The sequence below is a fragment of the Cornus florida genome, unplaced genomic scaffold (genome assembly GCF_030987335.1).
Source record: "Cornus florida cultivar Cherokee Brave unplaced genomic scaffold, ASM3098733v1 CherokeeBrave_3.0.0_Hap2_Chr04, whole genome shotgun sequence".
NCBI lineage: Eukaryota > Viridiplantae > Streptophyta > Magnoliopsida > Cornales > Cornaceae > Cornus > Cornus florida.
The window spans coordinates 96,736,375-96,763,195 of record NW_026775574.1 but is presented as its reverse complement, the minus strand read 5'-3'; the positions used below and the strand labels follow the sequence as shown (position 1 = coordinate 96,763,195).

The 26,821-nt window shown below is 33.3% G+C and overlaps 1 protein-coding gene across 1 annotated transcript; it reads left to right on the top strand.

Annotated features, from left to right (window-relative positions):
• The first annotated feature begins 7,424 nt into the window (after positions 1–7,424).
• Positions 7,425–16,211, top strand: LOC132304087 (uncharacterized). The gene is made up of 4 exons (XM_059801615.1): positions 7,425–9,167; positions 14,515–14,661; positions 15,212–15,328; positions 15,417–16,211. Exons 1-4 carry the CDS (start codon positions 7,668–7,670, stop codon positions 16,023–16,025), a joined length of 2,373 nt encoding a protein of 790 aa, XP_059657598.1. The 5' UTR covers positions 7,425–7,667; the 3' UTR covers positions 16,026–16,211.
• The last annotated feature ends 10,610 nt before the right edge of the window (positions 16,212–26,821 follow it).

Below are 26,821 nucleotides of genomic sequence, written 5' to 3'. Positions count from 1 at the left end.
TGGAATATATGACAAGGCTCGCGTGCGCTTTACACTCTTACGATTTGGATATAATGTGTATCACCTCTCGTTGCTTGTTCACCTCCATTATAGTTTAAAAATAGTGCAAATGAATGCATTTTGGGCGTTGACGGCCATTGATGGGTACGAAAGTTACAAAAAGATTAAAATAGTCCTCTATCTATGATTTAAAAAAACTAATAATATAACATAAAATGTGGAAAGACAAAGAGACTCTTTGTCAAAGGGCATATTTACACACCCTGTGAATCGCTTGCTCTGTCCTTGTTGTGATGATTTCTTCTGGTGATGCTTCAGAGTCGCCATGGAAACAGAGCTTTCCTCTATTTTCTGGAATTTTGATTTGCTAAACCTTAGCATGAAGACTTGCGAAGATCTCAGCAATGAAATCGGAGACTGATCAAGGCAGAATCATGAGATAGAACTGAGTTTTAATCGCGAAGATCTGTCCAAACCTTTTCTTTAATTGAACCTCAATTTCCATAATTTAAATCGTGGGAAACAATAGTATCGTAATCATCTCGATTTTCAGAGAGAAACCACAAATCTTCTAGAGAGAATGAGAGAGCATCCATGGTCGTTCATATATATAGCTTTATATATATATATATATATATATATATATATATATTACAATTGATCAAGAATTTTTAGAGTTTAGTTTAGTTAGGGTTTGTTTTGTTGGAGTTCAAAGCATGCCAGGGTACTTACCGTTGAAGATGAAGAGGAAGTAACTCGATCGAGTGAACGACGATTTCTCAGATTTCTCTCTTTCTTCGCCTGCTAGAAAAATTCGTTGATTAGTAATTAAAATTTCTCTAATTTCCTCATACAAATTTTGCAATTTATCTCTCTCTACTTTTTCTCTGTATCAATATTACAATCTTTCTCTGTATCATATGTAATCGATCTCTTCGACTAGAGGTGCTATGCCGAACAGAGACTGCAATCTGTCAAACCCACTTCTTTGAGATAGAAACTTCCATGGCAAGAACAAGAACAGAGAGAGCCAATTAAAGAAGTATAAGAACAGAGCCTGCAGATTTCTGGGTCTGAGTTGGAAACTGAGAAGGAATCTCCCGTTGGTGACCCGGTGAGTTTCGGTTCCCCAATTCGCATAATTTCTTCTTATTGGGTTCACGGAAGCAATCCCGAAATTAACCCAGAAACCAACTTCGTACTTCCACCACCATCACTTTCACCACCCTTACCACCACTCAATTGAACCCACTATGATTTCAATCATAATGGAAATCACGAACCCACTATGAAATCCATTCGTAAACGTGTATTTGTCTATCTTGACATTTCTTTTAGTTTCAACTTTTTTATTTGATTAAACTGAGTAGAACTCACTCGAAGTAGAAGTTGGGATGAGGTTTAGTACTTGATTTGGAGGTACAGATTGTGATCATAAAAAAAACAAGGAGTGTATATATATATGAATTAAGAGGTCTTCATTTAATATCGAACCACCTGGTTCAGAACTCAGAAGGCATTGGGTAAGAGATACAAATGGGTTTGTAGGAGGAAGAAGGAAGAAAGGCGAGAGACTGAGATGGAGAGAGATATTTGGGTTATATATATATATATGGTGAGGAGTAATAAAAGAATATAAGAAGGGCAATTCCGGAATAAATAGTTTAAAATAGTCATATGCATGGCAGATGACCAACTTACGTCCAGTTTCACCGAAATTCTGGCCGGAGGTGTTTAATTGCACATTTTTATATCTTGTAGGGATTTACATAAATAAATCTAATTAAAAGGGTGTAATCTGCACAAATTGAAAACCACCAGAGGTGTTTTTCAAACAAAAAGATGCATATATTTTGAAAAAAAATTGAGTGCAAAGCATGGTTTGTTGTATTGTCTCATACGCGACATATCAGTCGATACGCGAACTATTTTTAAATTCGATATGTAACTCGTATCGATTAATTTACATTAACTTTGTCCAAGTTCCTAATAGCGCGACTGCAATCGATACTAAGACCGTGATCGATACTATAAACCATGGGGCTGTCCTTATCCCACTTTCCGATATCAAGATTCCCAATGTAATACCCCCATATTTTAAAGAAATTATTAATTAATATTAATTACTTTTATTTTATTTTTAAATGATTTATTTTATTTAATTAAGTGTGTAGATAAATTGTGATTTGTTTTAGTTAATTACGTACGTAGATAAATTGTCTTGTTTTAATTATATTATACTTTGTAATTTTATTTGTTAAATTTATATGGTGTTTGATTTGTGGAATGCTAATGAGTGAATTGTTTATTTGATTTGTATGATTTTATTGTGAACCATTTGTATTTAATATGTTTAATTTACTTATTTTAATTATTTAAATTAATTAGTTTTGGCTTAAGAGGAGCGAGACCAATGGATGTGGTCTTGGGCTTAAATGAAACCTTATTGGGTTAGTTCATAAAGGTCCATGATTATAAAGATATTTAAAGGATTTATCTTTCTATAATTATATATATATATATATATATATATATATATATATATATATATATATAATCAATAATCATTATGGTATGATATAATTATATGTATATAAATATAATTAATCAATAATCATTATGGTAGGAATATATAAATAAAATATATATATATAGGTATAGATGATTATTTAACTAATGATTATTTATGGAAGGAATATATATATATACTATATAATACATATGTGTGTATATATTTCTTATTTAAAGATTGTTATTTTTATTATTTTTTTAGTAGTCGTAATTGGAAAATGATTTGGAGTTTTAATGTGCATAAATATACACATAAGACTTTAGGGTTAAGAGTTTTCCACGTTAAAAAAATAAGGGAGTTAGAGAAAGAAGAATAAGGGCGGATAAAGACGAGGCTGGATCAGACAAATGCGACGTCAGAGTTGGAAGAAACAGACGAGTTTTTCTCTACTTCTCCTTTTAGAACTCTTAAGGTTATCATCTTGATTATTGAAATAATAATTTTATTTTATTGAATTAAATTATTAATCGGATTAGATGAGCATGTTTATTCTTTACAAAAATTATAGATTTAAACATGTGAATATATGTATAAATTGTTCTGATAATTTAAATATTGTATGTGAGGTTAGGTTAATTAAACTTTATTTCTGAAATTTTTATAGTTTGTTTTAACTTTGTGTAGCATGATTAACTAGATTCAATTGATCAGAATATAATTATATATATTCATTTATGGCCAAAATTAATAAATTAAGCTTTTGGATTTTTTTCTAGAATTTTTTGGACTGATTTATATTTTTAGAATAATTTTTGGATTTTTAGAATTATAAATATATAATTATATATGTATAAATTAGTTTTTATATATATATTGTTTATATGTATATGAGCTGGAGGTTTGTAGTGCATCAAAAGGGTAAGATTCCAGTGTGGTGCGGTCTATGTAAAAAGTGTGTGCATGTGAATCTGGAGCATTGAATTTGAAATATATAATAGATTGATTCGATGCATTACGGCGTATAATATGTTGATATACACGCTGATCTGGACCGTTGGGTGAAGTGGATGATGGTGGATTGATCCAGTGCAGCGCAAGACATGGGGAATTGGTGCGCCCACAGATCTAAGGTATTGATCGAGGAGAAATGATTCGGTGCAGCTAAGTACACTGCAGTGAATAGCATCAGCCAATGGTGCAGCGCGTGTAGGCGCGTGAGAGATAGTGAGGATAGCTGCCGAGGAGTGGAGGCGCGTGCAGCAAGGTTGGGGGCATTTGGAGGCACGTGCAGGCGCTTGGGGAAGCGTGTGACGTCTCGAAAAGTTTCTTAGGAGTCCGGTGAATTTCTAGAATTTATTTTAAGCTTGTTAGGGTTAAAATTAACTATTAAATGGTGTGTTCTTGGTGTTCTGAGAGCCTTAGAGTGTTACTAAGATACTTAGTAGCATTTAATTGGTGTAAATACAATTAATTAAATATTTTGTCATGAAAAGAGGTGTATATATATACATATATATATTTATATATATATATATTTATATATGTATATATGATTTTAAATAATCAATGATTAGAATGGAATGTATTATACACACACACATATATATATTTATTATAAAATATATGTGTGTGTGTGTGCGTGTGTGCGCATATATCATTTATGATTATTAAATATTATAAATCCTATTTGGTATATCTTGATTTGTAGATAGTATGGTTTATTTAAAAACCACAATAGAGTGGTTATTAAATTAAGGATATACTTATAATATGCATGTGAAATCTATGTATGATTAAGTTCATAGTTAAGTTTAAAATTAGTACATGGTTGAATTGTAGGCATGGATAAGTTGTCAAAGGCTGTAATATATTACCTTATTAGTTATGAATAAATTTCATATATGGGAAGCATGGTTGAATTGCTAATTAATGGTATAAGTAAATAAACTTAAGGGATGCATGGTTGAATTGCTAATAAATAAATAAGTATATTTATAATGACATGGTTGAATTACCAATGCACAACTAAATTGCTACGTGTTAGATGATTTAAAATTCATCTATGGATGTTGTACGTATAGGTTGATTAGGATTGGATATTCTTATTAGAATAGTCTAGTATCTAAATGTTAGTTATTATCTATGAAGCAAGGACACCAACACGGGACACGGGTACGATATGACACGGATATGGCGATACGGTAAATTTTAAAAAAATAATACACGGACACGGCAAGGATACGGTAATAAAATAATAATATATATTTTTATTATATGTAAAATTTTAATTTCTCTTAATTTTTAATTTACATTAATAGACATGATTCATTTAAATTAAGTCCAATTCAAATTCTATTAAAATTCAAACAATAAATACATAGTATATCTTTATATCCAATACTAGAATTTGTATTAATACTAAATAGTTTTAACTTTATAGCCAAACACAAAAAATAAGGTTAACTTTGTAACCAAATACAGAAAGATAAGATTACAATCTTATCTTTCTATTTTATTAACCAATAACCACGTCGACCGGTATCTTGGCAGTGAGCATTTCCACTGTACAAGTCTTTAACCAGTCGACGTGTAGCCTTCCATACGTCTACCGGTATCCTGGCGGTGGGCTTTTCCACTATTCACGTCCCAAACCAATTGACGTGTGATGTATACACGTTGACCGGTTCCTGTGTAGTAAACATTTGTGACTTATTCATTGGTAGAGGAAGAAAAAGGCCATCAAGCCTTTTGTTAGATCTGTTAAATTGACTATTTCTCTCTCTTCAAAATTGTATTCCTTTTTTATTAATCAATAACCACTCAGCGACAGAGGAAGAAAAAGGCAATCAAGCCTTTGGTTAGATCTGTTCGCACCGAGACGAGAGAGACTCTAGCAGAATCGGAATCTTGGCTAGACGTCATCTCCTCCTTCTCTTAACTTTCTATCTTCCTTCTCATCCATCAATGACCAAACAGAGCATGATCAGTTCATCATCATCTCTTTGTTGATTTTCCCTCTCCTTTCCAATTTCTCTCTCATCCCTTCCATTTTTTTTATTAATCTGAACTGCCGTTTCCTACATTGGTGTCCTCCGGTGTACAGCCGTGTCCTCCGGCGTGTCTCGGCCGTGTCTTATGGTGTGTCCGGTGTGAAAAAATGAATAAAAAAATAAGACACCAGTAGATCCGTGTCAGACACGTGTCCGAGGCTGGGACACGCGTGTCCGTGGCTGGGACACGCGTCCGACACTGGTACGTCAGCCCTACAACGCGTGTCCGTGCTTCATAGGTTATTATTTTATTATATTAGTAAAATAATAGTAGTAGAGACATGGATTAATTGTCAAAGCATAGACAGTAGTTATGTGACAAAGATAATTGAAATTATTATTTGTTTTGGATTAAATGTGGTATTATTTTATTTTAAAATTTGTTGTTTAATTAAGTTACTGTCTGGGGTGGAGTTAAGGTTGGAGGAGTTTCTTTTTAAAAGAAATATATCGGTGGATTGGTTTGGGTAGGATTATTTATTAATCTTTGATGAATGGTTTTACAATTTAATGAACCTATTAATGGATAAGATTATTGTATATATATAAGTATTTATATATACGTGTATCTTCGTACATTAAAGTTAAAACCTTATTAGGGTTGATTTTGGTATAGATGGTTTGTTTATTGGTTTTCAGAGGCTTGGTAGAGAGAGCTTGCTCGTAGGGTTTAACCTGCGATTTATTTTTCAGGTTATTAGAAGTTAAAGTCTCAAGGTTGAAAATCTGCAACTAGAGGACTTATCAATTCTTTCGGTTTATTTAAAAGTAGGATATTATTTTTATTTCATTTGATATTAGTATTTAATAATGAACTTCTGGATAATGGATTTATATTTAAGGGGTCCTTAAGTTACAGGATTCCCGAGTTGTAAATTTTGGAGAATTATTAATGAAATTTTTATTTAATAAATTTCCTTTAGCGAGTTATTTATTATTTATTATTCATCTTTGTATTCTTTGTTTATTTAAATACTTTAATTGTTTTGATATCCCTTAATTTTGTGTGCGGATTTAATCAACCCGTGTTCCGAAATTAAGGGGTATCACACCCAACAAAAGAGAATGAGTGATATTACTATTTTTTTATTTTTTATTTTATTTATTTAGTATTATTATTTTTTTTTTTTTGAGGAAATGAAAAGATAGATAAACTTTATTAATATTTTTAAATTATAAAAAAGTTTAATTTTAGAGAACTTTCTTTTACGTAATATAAATTTTCATCGAATTTTTCATCGAATGAAATTGTATTCATTTACACACTCAAACTAAAGCAATTCATCATCTTATTTGAACTACTTCTTTCATATTACTTGCCCGAAAAAAAAAAAAACTACTTCTTTCATATTTCATTTAAAATATGTTTGAAACTACCCAATTGGCAACGTTTAATAAAATATGAAAAAAAATAAATAAAAAAAATAAAATTCAAAACCCAAACCTTTCTTAATAAAATTGATTGTCCGCCATAGGTTAATTTTTTCTCTGATTTTTGATATTATAATTCTAATTATTGCATATAAATAAAGGAGTTTTAGGTGGCACTCAAACGCCTAACCTCATATTTAAAAAGAAGAGCTTATATTAACTTGACTAATATCGGATTTGATTATATTAATAATGCATGACATTGAACCTTAATAAACATTATCAAACCTTATCTTATAATGGACATAAAATTTGACAGGATACCAAATAGGGTGGAGAAAAGGGTCGGGTTGCCTTGGCGGATGGGACGGGACATGTGGAATGATTTGTTTTAAAAAAGAATAGAGGAACATAATAGCGTTAAAAGATGGTATCAAAACATTTGCAGGACGCGCACGAAAGAAAATTTGCAAATTACAGACTCCAAGCCCCACACAGCGCCACGTAACGTAATCTCCTTTCGTGTCAACTCTAAACCCTTCCTCCATTAAAAAGGGCGCCATTTGTTTCCTCTTTCATTCAAAACTTTAAAACCCTTCCCCATTTCTGTGCCCTAATCCCTAACAGATCCTCAATTTTGTCCTAACCCTCTCTCTCTCCCAATCTATACATACATCTATATATACAATATACCCTATCCTTCTAAAACCCTACTCTCTCTTTCTCTTTCTACAATGATCTCTTCCACATATTCTACGGACTCCCAAACCCAATCCTCCGACCTCGCGTCCAAGATCCTCGCCGCCTCATCTCCGCCGCAGATCGCAGCCGCGTGCGCCGAGGTCGAGTCATTCCTCCACAAGCACACCCCAGACCAGACGCGATGGTTCTTCTCCATCACTTTCCCAACCCTAATTTGCAAAATCTTCGGCTTCGACGAGTCGCCAGCTCAGGCAACGCAGTCGCCCAAAGGGTGGATCGATATCGTCTCGGTATCTTCCGATTCGAAGCTCTCAGGTATGGTTCTCAACCTCCTCTCTCCGAATAACGTGTTGATGTCTTCGATTCTGGCCGTTGATCGGCTTGCGCTGGTTAAGTACGTGTTTCCATCTGAGAGATTGCCGGAATGGGTTAGGTTTATGCTTCAGAATGAGGGAGGTTGTCGTGTTTTGGCTGATATGTGTCCGTTGTTTAAAGGCAGGGTTAAGGATGATTCGGCTAATGGTTCTTCGTTTCAGGTTCAATTGAATGTGTTTGAGTATTACATGTTCTGGTTTGCTTATTACCCTGTTTGTAGGGGGAATAGTGAGAATTGTGATGTGGTGAAGGTTCGGAGAAGTAGGAAATTTAGGTTGGAGAATTGGGCTTCTTCAATTCCGGGGCTTTTGAGCAGTAGGCGTGGATCAGAGCAGAAAAATGAGTGTAGTTTGTATATACGGCTTCTTTATGCTTATCTCCATGCATTTGTGCCAATATATGATTCAAATGCGCGCCACTCTAATCATAGTTTACTTCTCCATTATTCATCTAGCTATGACAATATAATTCTTGAACAAGCTGAGTTCTTTGTTTTTACTCTGATACACTTCTGGCTGGTTGATAATGATTTTTCACCTCTACCTGTCAACGTATGCAAATCATTTGGGGTAGCTTTTCCTTTTCGTTCAGTTCTGGGTGAGACTCCACCGACTTCTGGGTTGGGAGAAGTAGTGAATGTTTTTGTGAAGTATCTCAATTTGAGTTCCATTGCAGCTACAGAAGCTTCTGATCAGGTTGAATATACTGGGAGTCCCAGGTGGAGGTTATTGGGGTCAGCTGATGCTATAAAGTCGAGGAATGCTATGTCACTAATACCTGGTGTGCAATCTGTTGGTATTTGGAACTCATGGATTCAGAGGCCTTTGTACAGGTTCATATTGAGGACGTTTTTGTTTTGCCCGGTGGAGACATCCGTCAAGAACACATCTCAGGTATTTTCCCTTTGGATTAGCTATATCGAACCTTGGAATATCAGTGTGGAAGATTTTGCGGATCTGGATGCACAGATAGGCTTGTCTGCACAAGATACAACAAAGGACAGCACTCAGTCTGCAGCACGTAGATATTCGTCTTCCTGGCAGAGCTTTGTATTGTCCAATTATCTGTTCTACAGTTCATTGGTTATGCATTTTATTGGATTTGCTCACAAATTCCTTCATACAGATGCAGAAGTGATAGTCCGGATGGTATTGAAGGTTCGTTTCTCACTCACATTTTCTTTAGTTACTGTTATAATTTGACTCTGAATGCACTTAAAAAATAAATAAATAATTTATTGGACTCCAAATGCACTGTGCATATGTTGTCTTGCTCCATGGTTTATGCAAATATATTCTGGGAGTGATATTCTTGAGAGTTGGAGGGCATTATCTTTGAGACTTGGACATATTGAACAGATAACTTTGAGTCAAACTGTCACTTAGTGTAGGCAACAAATTTAGGCTCATACTTTGGAATCATGACAATGATCTATCATCAGCAATATCTTACAAATTTTCCTAGACTATTTGATCTATTGCATGAAATCCCAAAAAGTAAGCTTCTTAGAAGATGTGATTTTCTAGAAATGCATTGAATACTTGGGATATTGTTTTGATTATAGGGGTCAATTTTCTGATAATATGTGCATATGCACACACACACGAACACATGTATATACAAATGCACTGACACACATGGCTGTTATTCAATGGTGTTTTAACTCTTTTTCATTGATTGTGATGATTGTATAGGTTTCTTTTACTTTTAATCTATTTATGTGCTCTTGGATCATCTAGAAACCTCTACACACACTATCAATCTGCTGAGCTTCGTTTAAAGGCTCTTTTCACTGCTTGGATCTAGGATTTATCATGTGAGGTGCAATTTGTGTATTAAATTAGATGTTCTCAAGATGCATAAAGAGAAGCGGCAAAGACTTATAGAACTAGGGATTTGGTAGATTTAAGATTACATTTTTCATTTTTATTTTGAAATGTTTAGATTTTATGTTGTGTTTGGTAGGAAGGAAGGAAGAGGGTGGAGGGAAGATAGGAAGGCAGGAGCAAGCTTCCTTTGATTGGTGGAGAGGAGACAAGGAGGGAAGGGACAAGAGGATGGATGAGCCATCCTTCCTGGTCCACAAATTTTAGTCCCTCCAAAAGTGGGTGGAAGGGAGGAAGGGAGGAAGGAAGAGAAGCAAAGTTATTAAAATGTCTCCTTCCCTTCCTTCTAATTAAACTGAAAAAGGTATTACCTCATCCATCCTTTCTACTATCCCATTCATTCAACCAAACAAAAAAAGTGAAGAAGACACCTTCCCCTTTCTAGAGATGCCTCATCTATCCCTCCCTCTCTTCCTTCCATCCTCCATCCCTCCTATCAAACGGAGCATTTGGGTTTTTATAAATAAGACCATTATGTAATAGGTATTTTAACTTTTTGATGATTATTAAGATTATTGATCACAAAGATTTCTTCCCTAAATTATTCTTCTTACCCATGCTTGATCTCCTCTATCTCTTCTGTTTTTGCATCAAGTTGGTATCATAGCACTATCACGTCCTACATCATGATGTTAACCTTCAGCTTTCTCACATAGATTTCAATGTTATGAATTAGAAGTTGAGCTTAGCAAATGATAAAATGGTTACGTAATGTATATATTTATATGTTTATTACATTGCCATGTCCCTATACACTTTCTTGGAATCATATTGGCATGCATGGTAGTTGTTTCCGTATTCCATGTTTTTGTCAATGGTTCACAGCAATCAATCAATTAGCATTTGTTACATTTTTGTTGAGATATTAGAAAGAAAAAAAGAAGAAGAAGGGTTTGACGAATATTGGGTTGTTTTTATTGATACTACTAATGAAGAATTACTTTGTGGAAATTTTGGTATTTAAATATTTTTCACTTTTTTTTTTTTCAGCAACTTTTCTATATTCTGATCAACCAATAACATTGTTGTTTAAAACCTTGGATTAGAGATGCAACCTTATACTTCAGAAATTAGAAATGAATGGAAGATTGTGGCACATAGTAGAAATCAGAAGGGTTTTCATAACACACACTTCACATTTTTTAGTTACGTAAGATCTAGAATCACATGTTTAAGTGTTTGATTTTGTAATTATCATTCACATTCTACAAACCTTGAATGGAAACTCACATAAACAATAAAGTATGAGAATATTGTGTTAGCTTGGCAAAAGAAAGTTGGAATCCTATACTCTTTTTGGTACAAACAATGGCAAACCAGGGATAGAAATGTCATGCTTAGGGAAATAAAGCACCATTTCCTGCTTTTTGTTGGGTTGAGTAAGAAAGTGAGGAGTTATGAAGGAAAAGATTGGTGTTTATTTTTACTATTATGGCCCTACATATAAATGGAAGGGTGTTTTTTGAAGGGTAAGAATGCAAAGAAAATGTTTCCTTCCTTTCTCTTTTCTGCCTGCTTTATGCTAAGAATATGGAAAAGGATGGTGCTTGTTTTTACTGTTAATAGCTTTGCACATTAATAGAAGGGTTTTATCTGAAGGTAAAAAGGTAGAGGAAAAAGGTTAGCTTCCTTCATTTCTCTCCTTTTTCCGCTTACTTTGGGTGGAAAGTATATAATGGGCCTGCAGGCAAAATGTTTTTCTCCTCTCTAGTTTCCTCAATCCTCCTTCCCTTCCTACCAAATAGTAAACCCCTACCCACACACACATTTTTTTCCTTCCTCCCACTCTTCCCTCCAACCAAATAGACCACTAATGACCAGATATACATGCTTGTTCTATGGATAATAATTGAACTACATGCTCAATTATATAGGGTATTCATCCAGTAAAGAAAGCATGTTCGATCGCTGTTTGGTATATATGCAAAATAGTGATAATTGGTGTTGGCTGACCCAGTCCTTTTAGATGGTTAGATTTTCTATTCCATGCCTGTTCTGGGCTTAGATTTTATCCTGTATCAACTAGTTGTAAAGTAAAAATTTAGTTGGTGACCTTTTTCATAGTCAGGCACCTAGGTGGTCTTGCAGTTTGTACGTCAATGTTTCACACATGACATGTCATGTAGAGCGTGTTACAGCAATAGCACCAAACTGATTACCGGAATACTTTTCTAAAACCAATTTGTCCGTATAATGAGATTTTTGGAAAAGAAATCATAAATGAAAGGCTACTTGTAATGAAGTTTGTTTCACTATCAAATGCAAATAGAATTAGAAAATGAAAAAAGTGTATATTTCCATATAAATCCAACCATAATAGTACAACAACCAAGCCTTTTCCCAACTACTTGGGGCCGGATACATGAATCCTATGTTTCTATTCCGCTCTATTTAAGGCCATAGTGTCAAGTCATTTCACATGCTATCATATCCCTCTTTACTAACTCTACCCACGTTAACTTTGGTCTTCCTCTTTCCCTAATACTCCAAATTACCCTCAATGTGGACAATGCCACTTTCTCTGACACACTTAAAGGTCTTCTTTGCACATTTCCAAACCATCTTAACTGATTTTCTCTCATTTTATCTTCAATTTTGTGCCACTCCAACCATCTCCTGAATGAGATCATTTCATCCTGTAGTAATAGTAAACATTTAAAATAAATACGTTGAGCAGTCATATTTATCTACCCTAAATAGGTGAATCTGATCGTGACTGACAGGTTCAGTCCACCTGGCACCAGCAGTTAGTTTGAAAACTTCCCCGCTCCAAAGGGAAAGTGCACGGTTCAGATTGCTACTGCAACATGTGTATTATTATCAAATAATAATGATGATGATGATGATGATGATGATGATGATAGTTAGTGTATGTCAGAAAGCTACTTTTATTTGTTGTGGTAGTAGCAATCAACCTCACGCTCAAATGCTCTCTGAGAGAGGGAGAGTTATTTGAATATGGGATGGTTGAATCCCAACTGTGTATATCCTGAATTTTTATTTCATTTTATTATGTACTTCTTTATCTTTTTGTTATATTGTCTTTCATTGGGTGAAAGAGAATTCTGGGATGCGCATTGCTTGCACATAGTCTCTAGCCTATTATTGCCTCGAAGCTAACAACCTGACAATTCCCCTGGCCAAGGCATTGTGGGAAGAAACTAATTGCTCCACTTGTTTGCCCTCAGTCAAGCAAACTTTGAAACATCAGTTGTAGTGTAGCCTCGCATTTGTATCTTTATATGTCATTTTATGTGTCTCATCTCTTTTCACATATATGAGTCCTTATGAAGTCCTTTGTTCAAGCCAATTTTTCGCAAGCTCTGTAATTTTTTAAATACAACTAAAGTGGATTATTCAAGCTACGTGCTCATTCCATGGTGTGCCTATGTCACGTATGCATTTTGAGCTAGGGACTTTTATGAGCTTGGGCTTGCATTCGACAAATCTGGACGAACCCAAAATTACCTTTGCGAAAATTAGTCGGTCTTATCCTGATCTAGCCCTCTAGGCTTCTATATTGAAAAATGTTTGATGAATACATTTTGAATAAGCGGAAAGATTGTCATGGTGGCATTATTATAGGTGAAAAGATGCATTCCCCTTCTTTAGCCCTGTATACTCGAGAACTAAAATTCTGATCATGTGTCCATTTGATGATCAATACCGTCCTCGTTCTATACTATGTCAAAAACTATGGGGTTGAGGCCTACTATTGCAGTAACTGCTGTTATTATTGATACTTTAAATCTTGGGTTTTACCATCCACTTATATCAATTGTTGGTTTTATCAGTGGGTTATTGGCCTATGAACTAATAATAATTTTGGGATAGAGATTGGTTGTGCAAAGTTTTTGCAATAAATGAAAATTTTCACCCTATTCTTGTATCAATTATTTCTGCAGCCAGGGACGGATCCACGTTCAAGGGTGTGGGGGCAATTGCCCCCACTGATTTTTTTTTTATTTTTTTATAGTATTTTACCATTATAAATTGTTAATTTTCAGTAATATACTCATGAAATATTACATTTGTCCCCACTACAATTACTAAAAAAATGCACTATTGCCCCCCAAAATTCATTTTTGCCCCACTTACCTTACATCCTGGCTCCGTCCCTGCCTGCAGCCAAATTATATATAAGGATAGTGAAAAACCATCTTAAGTTGAAAAACTTAGTAACTTGCTACTGGGGTGTAGGCTTGCTTATATATGATTCATAATGCAAATTTTGATTACTGGCAACGAAAATTTTGTTTTGTGTAGAACATTTCATCGATTCCATGTGAGACATTTTTATCAAAAGGAAAAGTTGAAATACTTGTTCCAGCGTCATTTTTTTACATATTTCTAAAATCTAAAAGAAACCTTACTTTTCGTATCTCCCAGAAAATTCTATTGTCACCTTGTCATTGCTATTGAAAGTCTTTTTTAACTTATTGAAGGAAATTTCAGGGAAATCACTATGTAATTAAAAAGGAGGAAGAGGACAAGGAGAAGAATTTGCTTGCTTAGACATGATATTAGTATATTAGCTGTTATGTACAGTTGACAGTATGGTATCTCTTATGAGTCAACTAATGCTTCGTCTATCTTTACTGGCTGTTTTGCTTTACAGGTTTTGGATATATTAACATCATCCGGGGAGTTGCTTGACCTTGCGAAAAGTGTCGACACTGTATTTCATTCTAAACCTGCTGGATCATCCAAATCAATGCTTAATAGCTTATATAGATTTGTTCCAACAGTTCGCGAACAGTTGCAGGTAATTTCACATCTGTATCTGGCTTTTCTATGTTTTTCCTATATAGCAATTGACAAGTAGATTAAACAATTCTTTCCTCTGGACGTGTTCATGTGGAATTTATTTTTTCTTTTATAGTGAACTTCAAACATTTACCATGTCAAAGTATTCTCACATTTTGTGCTAGTAATGCCTCTGTTTCATTGAAAAGTGGTTGGTTGTTTCCTGTGTCTTTCTTATTATTCTCTTTCTTTTTTCTCCACTTTTCCAACTCATAATACTCTGCTCTCTTCTCTCTTCCTGAAATCTCTTCTAGTTGTGTCTCATTTTCAGTTAATCGTTTTCTTTCTATAATAAAAAACCGAGAAACAATTTCTAACATATGGTCATTTCCATTTGTTCCATAGGTTCTCCGAAGTTGCACGATTTGTAGTTTGTCTCTGCTCACTGACTCTTACTGCTGTGTGTCCTGCATTTTAATTATTGATAGATTTTGGATATAAAATATCTTATGGCTGGTTGTTGGTTATTACTTACATGTACCCTCCATGTATTACTTTATGACTATCAGGACTGGGAGGATGGCTTATGTGAGAGTGATGCTGATGGATCATTCTTGCACGAGAACTGGAACAAAGATTTACGACTTTTTAGTGAGAGTGAAGATGGTGGACAACAGCTGCTTCAGGTTTTTTTTTTTCAAAGATTTTGATCTGCTAAAATTTACATTTTATGCATCAATCTAAAATAAAGTTGGCCACATTTTTATGATGCAGCTCTTTGTTTTGCGTGCGGAGTCCGAATTACAAGCTATTTCCGGTGACAATCTTGCAGACAACCTACAATGTATAGATTCTCTGAAAGCTCGCCTGAGCTGCTTATATGGTGGCCCAATTGTCCAGCCAATGCCAGTGATGCCAGAAGCAAGACAGTGTCAGCAGTCAAGAGATGAATTATTTAAGCCCAGACGGGATGGCAATTATAAGTCGGCTGATGTAAAATACAAGGGTGACTGGATGAAGCGGCCAATTGCCAACGATGAGATTGCATGGCTTGTAAAGTTGCTCGTCAATTTGTCAGGCTGGCTTAATGAGACTCTTGGTCTGAACCATGGCGAGAGCAATCATGTTGGTTCCACTTGGTCCTATGTGGAGATTCCCAGTGATCCGAGCAACGTGTGTGGACCTACAGAGACCATGAAGGTGGTGGTGTGTTGCATTTTTACTTGGCTTGTCACATCATGTGGAGCAGCAGTGCGGTTTATGAGAAAGCATGGTATGAGGGTGAATCTTAGGATGTTAGCATCAAAGAAGGTTGTGACAGTGCTGCTTGCAGTTGCTGCATTCAGTATGGTAAAGAAGGCCTTTGCAGATCATTGTAAATAAGAGCAAAAAAGAAAAAAGAAAAAAAGGAACTGAAATGAGAAAGAGAGTTCCTTCTTACAGGTTTTTCTTCGTTGAGTATTTTTGTTGTAGATAAGCGTGATTTTGTGGCCGAAGATTTCACAGGTTAAATGTAATTCATTTACATAGTTCCCGGGCGTCATCAAAATGTTATGTTAATATTCCTTATTCTTGTTCTTACTTTGGTTGCTGCCTTGATAAAAATTCTAGAGAGCAAAGATGTATTGTTTTTCAGGTCTCACAGCCAAGGTGCATACTTGTTTGATGCTTCTCTACTTTTCCCGGTGATCTTCAGAGCTTGAGTACAGTGTTTTTATTATTATTTTTGCTCGTGGTTTTCCGGATTTGGGTCAGTCATATGCCATTTGCCCACTAATGTCAGTTTGTCACTGCCCTAGTTGGTGCCTGGAATGCACATTGGAAGCCATTGGCGATGATTGTAATCCTAAAGGCCCTGGTGAGGTGTTACATTGGAAATTTGTGGTTTACAATATTTGGGGTTTACGTTCTTGCATAAGCAATGTAATGACATAGGATGCGCCACAGGAGGGGATCCCAGGTTCATAGGCTACGTGGTGCTTTTTTTTCCATTAAATACTTATTTACAATATTATGTTAGAATTGTGAAAGTTTCATTAATTGGGTAGCTTTCTTGATGCATAGTTTCTTAGATTTCAGTCCTGTGCATATTTTGCTACTTTGAATGAAATTTTATTTTACGTTAGCTATTGTACACACGGGTGGGGCTGTAACTCGGGCGGGTACAATCCGAAAAAACCCGAGCCTAACTCGAAATTTTGTGAGCTTGGACAATGTTTTTTTAATTTTGGTTTGGGCTTGAGTTATATATTTTGAGTCCGAATTCAATTCGGGCTAGGCTTGGATTGATATGGATGAAGCCTGAAGCCCAACCAAGCCCGAAAATATTATATATATTTATAATTATACTTAAGTCACAAGAGTGTAATAGTCTAATTGGTAGTGTGCTTGTGATTTATGCTTAAGGTTTTAGGTTCAAGTCAATGCAACATTAATTGATTTATTTTTTACACACAAATTCTTTTGAGGTGGGCTTAGTGCGGGCTTGGGCAGCTCGGCTCGGGCTTAAAGGCGGGCTCGGGTTAGGCATGGACTGAAGATTTTCTATCTGGGTCTAGCTCGAGATGAGTGCCAAGCTTGCCCAACCCGCACGAGTTACAGCCTTACACACGGACAAGGAATGACTTTTACCTGTGTAGAGGCATTTTAAAAACCGTGCGCACCAAAAGGATGATTCACTCTGTTGAGTTTTAAGTTTTAGTTCACTTTATAGTTCTGTGTTACTGTATTATATATGTTACTATTTGCCATTATGTGGCTAGGTGGGGTGTTGAAACATGAAGGAGAGCGGATTGAAAATAGACCTAATATTTGTTATAATATTGTACAGTGCTAGTTGTCTTCATTTCATGTTTGTTTAATCTGAAGACTGAACCTTCTTTAATAAAAGTCATTGTTCGGTGCTAGTTACGAGTTACTAGCTACATTAGGTGTTGAAATGAATGGTATTTCACATCTACCCACTGTGTGTGTGTGTCAGTGTGTGTGAGGTCAATTTTTTTTCTCTTCTTGGTAAAATAATGAGGTTGTGTATGTTCAAAAAAAGAAAATTGAATAACAAACAGAAAAAGGCCATGAAGCATATGACAACTTGCAATTCTCAGAGTTGGGTTATATTGAACTTTTTGGGTTAACAATATACAATATTGTTACTTTCCGGGAAAAATATATATATACACCCACAATATTGTTATAGGACAATTTTCTGGAGGCCAAAGCTTCGGTTTCAATTAATTTATAATCTGTTATCTACAATTCTTTTTTAGACGAGGAGGAGGAAGACGACAATGGCCAGAAGGCGGAGCGGCTTTGATTGGCGGAGGCAATGATTCCTCCACTTGTTATTAAATTTTAAGAGAAGAGTTTAAATATAATTGTTAAGATATTTATAATGATCTAACATTGTTATTTAATTTTAATAATACAAGAGTTTAAATATTATTATTGTTAAGATATTTATATTCATCTAACTTTGTAATTAGTTTATATGCGAGAGTTTAACTATTATTGTCAAGAATTTTATATTCAACTAACTGTTAAATTAATATTCATGTCTAAATTGAATGGTAGTGACACTCCTTTAAAAAAAATTATTTACTTTCTCTATTACTTGATTAAGTTTGAGTCTCCGTTGGCGGCTCAAATATAATTTGAAGTTTTAGGTAAAAATTATAAAAGTGATCTCTCAATATATTAATTAAATAAAACTATTTGAGAGTAGGACAACACAAATCTAAATAAATAATATATTTTATTCACTATTGTATTATTTTTAAATTAATTAAAAATTAATTTTTACAATTATTAGTTAATTGTTTTAGCTTAACTATTAGTTAAATATATATTCAATAGAAACGTGGAAGAAGGGGAGGAGAAAAAAAAATAAAAATTTTAGAATTAATCAAATTCTTTAGCTACTATGAGTATAATAATATAATAAAATAAAATAATCTATAATATATTGTTAACCCGACAATATATATATATATATATTGTAAATAATAACAATAATAATAATAGTATACAGTAAGGAAGTAATAATTTTAGGGCCTTATAGTATAGAAATAGTTACCGTTACCTGGAATTAATAATATAAGAAAAGAAAATTGTTAGGAACTTAGAGCATCTCCAATTATTGTGTATATAATATATTTTTTGTAAATTTGATGTGTCATAACATATTTACATAAAAATTTTGGATTATTTATACCTTTTGTGTAAAAATATATTCCGCAATAACAACCAACTAGTATCATATCTAGACCCCACATAATTTTTACAAACCTACTTAATATAAAGTTGATTCGTTAATAGAATGAGAAAGAGGGAAAAGAAAGGAAATATGCTGATATGGCTGTCTAAAAAGATTGTGTAAAATATACAATAATTTTACACATTGGTAATATGGCCTTGTATATTAATAAGCCTGTAGATAAAAAAAAATTTACAAATCATAAGTGTATATTTTAGTATTTTAAAATAATAATTTTAAAACAATTAAAATAATAATAATTTTAGGGGCTTAATAATATAAGAAAATAAATTTTTAAAAAAGTATAATAAAGTAATAAAATAATAATTTTAAGGCCTAACCAATAAAGGAAATAAAAATTTAAAAAAAATTTTAATACAATAAAAAAAATAATACTTTTAGGGGCCTTTCTATTCTAAGTAGCCCTAAGAGTCGGGCCGACTCTGAGTTTGACCCATTCAATATGTCGTCTTTTAAGAGTTGTGGACTAAATTCTGTGTACATAGAACTTGTAGTTGTCAATAAGGGACTTTTAAAACTAGTCCACTGGCTCGCTCGGACAATTCATTTGGAGTGTTTGACTTTTGCTCACCTTTTAACTTAGTTTAATTTGATGTTTTAGTAAACGATGTTGATGTGGACAAGATTGTGATTGTGATTGTGAATTTTTCAAGTTTCAATCTTGTTTCACTTTCCTTGCACCTGCTCTAGACGACTTATATCATAAATTGTTGAAATGTGCTAATCAATTTATACACGATTACGTTTTAATGATGACGAAGTTGAACCTAAATATGATCAAAACCAAAAATAAAAGCGGGACTTTGAATCCATGAGAAACTAATTATTCTAATATTCTATTAATGAAGGATGAATAAAACCTAAAAATTACTCAATACCAAAAAAAAAAATAAAAGAATTTAAATCAATTTAAACCTTTAACAAAAACTCTAAAACAATCAACAACCTTAAAATCGCAATTTTGGAGTCCTAAATGATGGAATTTAGTTGAAAAGCAGAAGGATAAATAATTTGGTTACTATTTATAATAAATAAATCCCAACATATAAATAATCGTTTTAACAAAAATTAAAAATCACTAAAAAATACTAAATACCAAAAACCAAAAGAATTTAAATCATTTTAGACCTTTTAACAAATCTCTTATCAATCAACAATCTTACAAACGCGATTTCAGTACCCTAAAACTAAATGATGGAATTTGGTTGAAAAACAACATAACTTAGTAGCAAAGATGCCAATTCCACAAGCAGTAATAGATCCATAAAATTTTGTGAGGAAGGGGGGGCGAATTGTAATTTTAGTGGAGGAATTTTCATAAATTCTTATAAATTTAAAGTTTAAAATGCATAAAAAAAAAAAAAAATCCAATGGGGGCAAATTATAATTTTAGTAGAGGCATCTTCATAAATTCTAAAAAAATTAAGGTATAAAATGAAATTTTCAGTGGGGGCTAGTCCCACATTGGGTCCGTGCCTGCCTACAAGTTGGCCCGTTTTAATCGAGAATGAAACTTTTCAGGCCAAAATGGCCCTGTCAAAAACTGTCCCAAAAAAAATATTTATGTTCTCTAATATAACCTTTCGGTCATTCAAACAATTTTCAAATCATCAACAACATGTTCTAGGTCGATTAGTTTTCTCGCTTAGTTTATCGTGAGATAAATTAGACAATGATTCAATTTTAAATAAATTAGTTAAGATCAATCTCTCTCAAATCACCTTTAACAACCAATGTAGTTAGACGCATATAGTTATTTGAATACTTCTACTTACTTGACATTATTGAGTCCATACTCAAATCAACAAACCCCTTAAAATGCCTATCCACCTTGTACCTCCACTGAATTTTCTTCTTTTATAACAAAATATTTTACACTGTGCATGCATATGTAGAAAGCTATATGTAAATGAACACTACTATTTTAAAACATAAGATTAAATTCTCTGAATTAAAATGATTGTTTAAATTGCCATCTTAAATGTACTACTACTCAATCAAGTGAAAAACAATTTAATTCCGTATACGAGTAACTACTCCGAAAAAAAAATAATAATAAAAAAATAAATAAAAAAACTAACTTAGAAGTCATTACTTTTAAAATTGGTTAAACATTTAGTTTTTTAGGAATCCTCACCAATCTACTTTGAGTAGTAGAAGATATATGTTAGAAGTTGGAATTTGTTCCACCTCGGATTTGAATGGGGTGAAGTGTGTATAAATGGGTGAGTGTGTAGCAGTACTATATAAAAGTTTGAATTTTTGAATAAATGAACAAGCGTCCATCTGGTTCAATAATCGGAGACTTTAATTAAAATTTAGTGAAAATTTTCTAATGAGAAAAAAAGAAGGAAATAGATTCAGTGAGATTTGAATTATATCATGACATAAGTCACATAAAGCGGAAGCGTGAAAGCGATAAAATTATATCATAAATAATGAGAGGCGACTTTTATTAAAAAAAATTATGTGACTTAGAACGTAATCATGATCTTATTTTTTACTTTTTATTTTTATTTTTATTTAGGCAATGGGACAAATTTTAAGTGAGGAGAGAGAAATTGGAACACGTGATTCAATTTTGATGTCGGCAGATTATATACCCATTGATTTATGTTGTTCACACCTCATTTTTGTTTTCTTTTGTCAAAAATTTTCTGTTTATGGAAGACTTATCTATTATACTTGTCAAAATATTATTATTCCAAAGGTCGAGGTGCCCCATCCATATGTTATGGATAGGTAAGGGTCCGTTTGGATGGCGATAACGTTATATGTTATGGTTTGGTACGATATGAAAACAACTGTTTTGGTATTGGTATGTTTTTAGTAGAAATCGGATTCATGTTTGGTAACGATTGTTTTGTTTTTAATAATTGTATATCAGAAACATGATAACGCGTTTGGTATTGTCATGCGTTTTAAGAAATTCAAAAACAAAACACGTTTGAGAATAGTGTTTTGTTATTAAAAATTCTGAATCAATAACAGAATACCTGTTTGGTAAAGACTGTTTTGTTTTGTTTTGAAAAATTATATATATGAATACAATTATAAGTTTATATGTAAAATAGTCCATTTTTCTTTATGATTTGAAATAATTTATGGAAAAAAAAAAAAAAAAAAATCTGCATTAGAGTTGGGAAATTTTTTTTTTGTTAAATTTACAAGTATAATGGCAACCAAACTACTTTGTAATAATGAATAAATCTGCATAAACATGATTAATGGCAACCAAATTACAAATCTAACTTTGTAATAATCTTTTAATGAGAGTAGATCTTTGCACTCCATTTATCTTTTTCTTTTGGCTTGCATTCCATTTAACTTTGTTTTGTTTCATATATATATATATATATATATATATATATATATATATATATATATATATATATTCATGAAGAATGTGAGAGAGAGAGAGATCCTTGTAGTTAAAACTAACAAGAAACAAAGCCAAAACGTTAATCGTCTTGAATTGGTCAGAGTTGAAATTTGGTGAACATTGAAGCTTGTAAATAGTTTTACTTCACTTAGATTAGTTTGAAATTTTGCAGTGGAGGTCCTTCAAATTGGTAATATTTTTTTTTGTTTAGTCATAAGACCATTTCCCCTTTTGTTGAGTATTTATTTTGATAACGGACTTGTGAATATTTCATACAATATCCAACCATAAGCAGAATTGATAAATATGAATAAAGATTAAAAGTAAGCAATCAAGGAAGATCCCTCTTACAAGACTGAACGACATTCACATATATACTTCCACGTATAGTTTTGCTTTATACATCACAATCTTAAGAACTTGAGTGTTGCATCATTCACATATATACTTCCACATATAAGAAGCTAGACATTCCTTTAAAATATTTGAAAGTACACACACACTTCATTACACTTACAAAAAATATACACATAATTGGAGATCACTAATATTCATTCCATAAAATGTACACCCACTTTTTTATACTTGCATAGGCCTCCATTTGATTAACTTAGAGATCACTAGCTTTCTGGAGTTGCAGCAACTAGAGAATGCTTCCTATCAATCCCGCTGGTGCCACTGCCTACAACTTACTGCCATGTCCTTCAATGTAGTAGCAAAAAATGAATTTGAATGTAAAACAAGACATTACCTATAGTAGCAAAATATAAAGCAGAGTTAAAATAAATTTTTATTATTTTTTAAAAAAAAAATCCGGCATGACTTCCCCTTAAAAATGGACATTTCCAAAATTTCAAAACACAATAAACCCAAGGGACACCGCCCACAAAATTAATTCAATAAGGGACACCGCCCACAAAATTCATTTAACAAGGGACACCGCCCACAAAATTATTTCAATAAGGGACACCGCCCACAAAATTCATTTAATAAGGGACACCGCCCACAAAATTATTTCAATAAGGGACACCGCCCACAAAATTCAACTAACAAGGGACACCGTCCACAAATTTAATTCAAGCAAGATATATCTAACCTTCTTTCAGGCTAAGCTGCAAATTTGGAGTGTAAATGACCTCATGCAAAACAAAACACATGAAGAACATTAGAGAAAAACAAAATAACACACGGTAGGAATGAAATAATTAGAAGTAGTAAATAAGATATATCTAACCTTTTTTCAGGCTAAACTGCAAATTTGGAGTGTAAATGACCTCATGCAAAACAAACCACATGAACAACATTAGATAAAAACAAAATAACACACGGTAGGAATGAAATAATCAGAAGTAGTAAACAAATATATCTAACCTTTTTTCAGGCTTAGTTGTAAATTTAAAGTGTAAATGACATCATGCAAAACCAAACACATGAATAACATTAGAGAAAAACAAAATAACACACGGTAGGAATGAAATAATTAGAAGTAGTAAATAAGATATATCTAACCTTTTTTCAGGCTTAGTTGTAAATTTAAAGTGTAAATGACCTCATGCAAAACAAAAGACATGAACAACATTAGAGAAAAACAAAATAACACCCGGTAGGAATGAAATAATTAGAAGTAGTAAATAAGATATATCTAACCTTTTTTCAGGCTTAGTTGTAAATTTAAAGTGTAAATGACCTCATGCAAAACAAAAGACATGAACAACATTAGAGAAAAACAAAATAACACCCGGTAGGAATGAAATAATTAGAAGTAGTAAATAAGATATATCTAACCTTTTTTCAGGCTTAGTTGTAAATTTAAAGTGTAAATGACCTCATGCAAAACAAAAGACATGAACAACATTAGAGAAAAACAAAATAACACCCGGTAGGAATGAAATAATTAGAAGTAATAAATAAGATATATCTAACCTTTTTTCAAGCTTAGTTGTAAATTTAAAGTGTAAATGACCTCATGCAAAACAAAAGACATGAACAACATTAGAGAAAAACAAAATAACACACGGTAGGAATGAAATAATTAGAAGTAGTAATCAAGATATATCTAACCTTTTTTTTTCTCTAATGTCGCAAATAGAGTGTAAATAACCTCAGTAGCAAATTTTACAAATACCCTAAAGTTCACTCCCAAAATGACAGAGAAGATAACACAACAACAACTAATACGTAGTTCAAAATATACCATTTAAGTATATATTACATACCAAATGAAACACAGGAAATTAACTAAATACATATTACATGTCATATATTACAAAAGATGGAAGTTTATCTAACTTCATCTTTCAATAACAACGATAATGAGCAACAAGAGGACAATCACAATAAATATGATTGTGATAGCAAGACATCCACAACCTAGGAAGAGCATGTACTTCTGTCTACATTGTTCATTTTGAATCATTGCAATGACTCTGTCCAAGTCAGATTGAACCTGTTCTTCAACTTGTGCACCTTGGTGCAACTCATCCACCCACATAAATGCATTCATATGTGACTACAAGAAATATAAATTATACAATTAGGAAACAGTAACAGAAATAGCACCTAAAAGTAATTGACCATACCTCCCGAGCCGGACACCTATAGAATTGTCGACCATCATTTTTTGGAGTTCGAGCCCTATACAGATGCATAGGACCTCTACCACATGCACATTGTGGTCGCTCACCTTCAAGCCTATACATAAGTGCGCCGACAAGTACTAAAGCATTTAATATTTGATATCCTAATATAATTAGTTATTACAGTTATCCATAAATAAGGAGCATCTGAGTTTAATTTACGTAATATAATTAGTTATTACAGGCATCCATATTTTAATTCTACACACTATTAGACAGTTTTATAATTAGTGATTACAGTGCTCCCAAATTAGGTTGGCAATACCATCACGATAAATATCCATCTGTCGTATCTGTGTATTAGTAGCACTGACCACCTGAACATCGTCATCCACATCAAGTTCATTTTGTGAAGATTGAGGGGTTTCAGAATCAAAAATTTCATCAGATTCACCTTGGGATCTTACGAAATTATGCAATGTACAACAGGCAATGACAATAAGAACTTGAGTGTCAAAGTGATAAGGGGGCATTTGCTTCAATATAGCGAATCTCATCTTTACCAACCCAAAACATCGCTCTATGATATTCCTCAATGACGAGTGCCTAAAATTGTACACCTCTTCTCTACCATGTGGTCCTCTAGTATGTCTACGATATTCCTGCATATGGTAACGTTGACCTCGGTAAGGGGCCAAAAACCCCGGTTGATTGGCGTACCCAGAGTCGACTAAATAAAACTTACCTGTCATATTAAGTATGTTAAGTATTAAAGTTAACGTATTTGTAATGTAAAATGCACAAATATGAAAACTTAATATTTTTACCTTCGGGTGGTGATGGAAAATTGAAATCCTCATTCTGAATGCACTCATTTAAAATCTTCGAATCATTAGCAGACCCTTCCCACCCTGCTAGAATGTATGTGAATTTCATATCAAATGAACACACGGCCATGACATTTTGAGTCGTATCACCCTTTCGACCACGAAAGGGTATTTGTTGGTCAACTGGCACTACAGCATGGATATGAGTACCATCTATGGCTCCTACACAATTCTTAAAGTATGGGTAAAACTTTGGATTGTTCTTTATCTCTTTAGGAATTTCATTCAAATCCGGGGGAACAATAATCTTAGTCCCTAACTCACAAATTAACTTTAATACAGTATGAAAGTGATATGAAATTGTGGATGTAGAGTGTTGGAATCTTTCAGCAACGACACGATTCCTTTCATTGTGAGACACGGTAAGTAGGAAAATTGCAACTTGTTCTTCCACCGTTAGAAATGTTGAATCTTTCAATCCTAACAATTTCAACTCACGACACAATGCCCTAAAGGTGTTGGGGTACATCCGAAAATTTTCATAACACCTATCTTCATGTCCATTTAAGACCTCGAATATGTAATCTTCCCCTTGTAACATGGAATCCCTACAACGTTGTTTATCAAAATGTTTATAATAGTACTCATATACGGCTGCGATCAATACAAGAATTTCCTCCTCATCATCATCATCATAAATGGTTAATATTGTCCTTATATCCATAGCTACTATCCTATTTAAGAATAAACAGAAGCAGTTATTGTAACAAAAATGAAGCAAAATGGAAAAGACATACCAAATCATACAATTATCCAGCAACAATGTAAAAGCAATAGATGTAGAACATAAATAGTTTTCCAGCATTAATTTAAAAGCAGTAGATAGAGGAATTAAATATAGTCTTCCAACAATAATGTAAAAGCAGTAGATAAGAAAAATTCATTACAGTCATCCAACAGTAATGTAAAAGCAGTTATAAAACAGTCATCCAAAAGCACATAAAAGTAAGATACCGAAGAAATCATAGAGGCTGATTCATCACCCACCCAACCTTCCTTTCATCAGGAATGCGAAGAAATATATCCCTCCACACCTTGTCCTCACCAAACATCCTTATGAT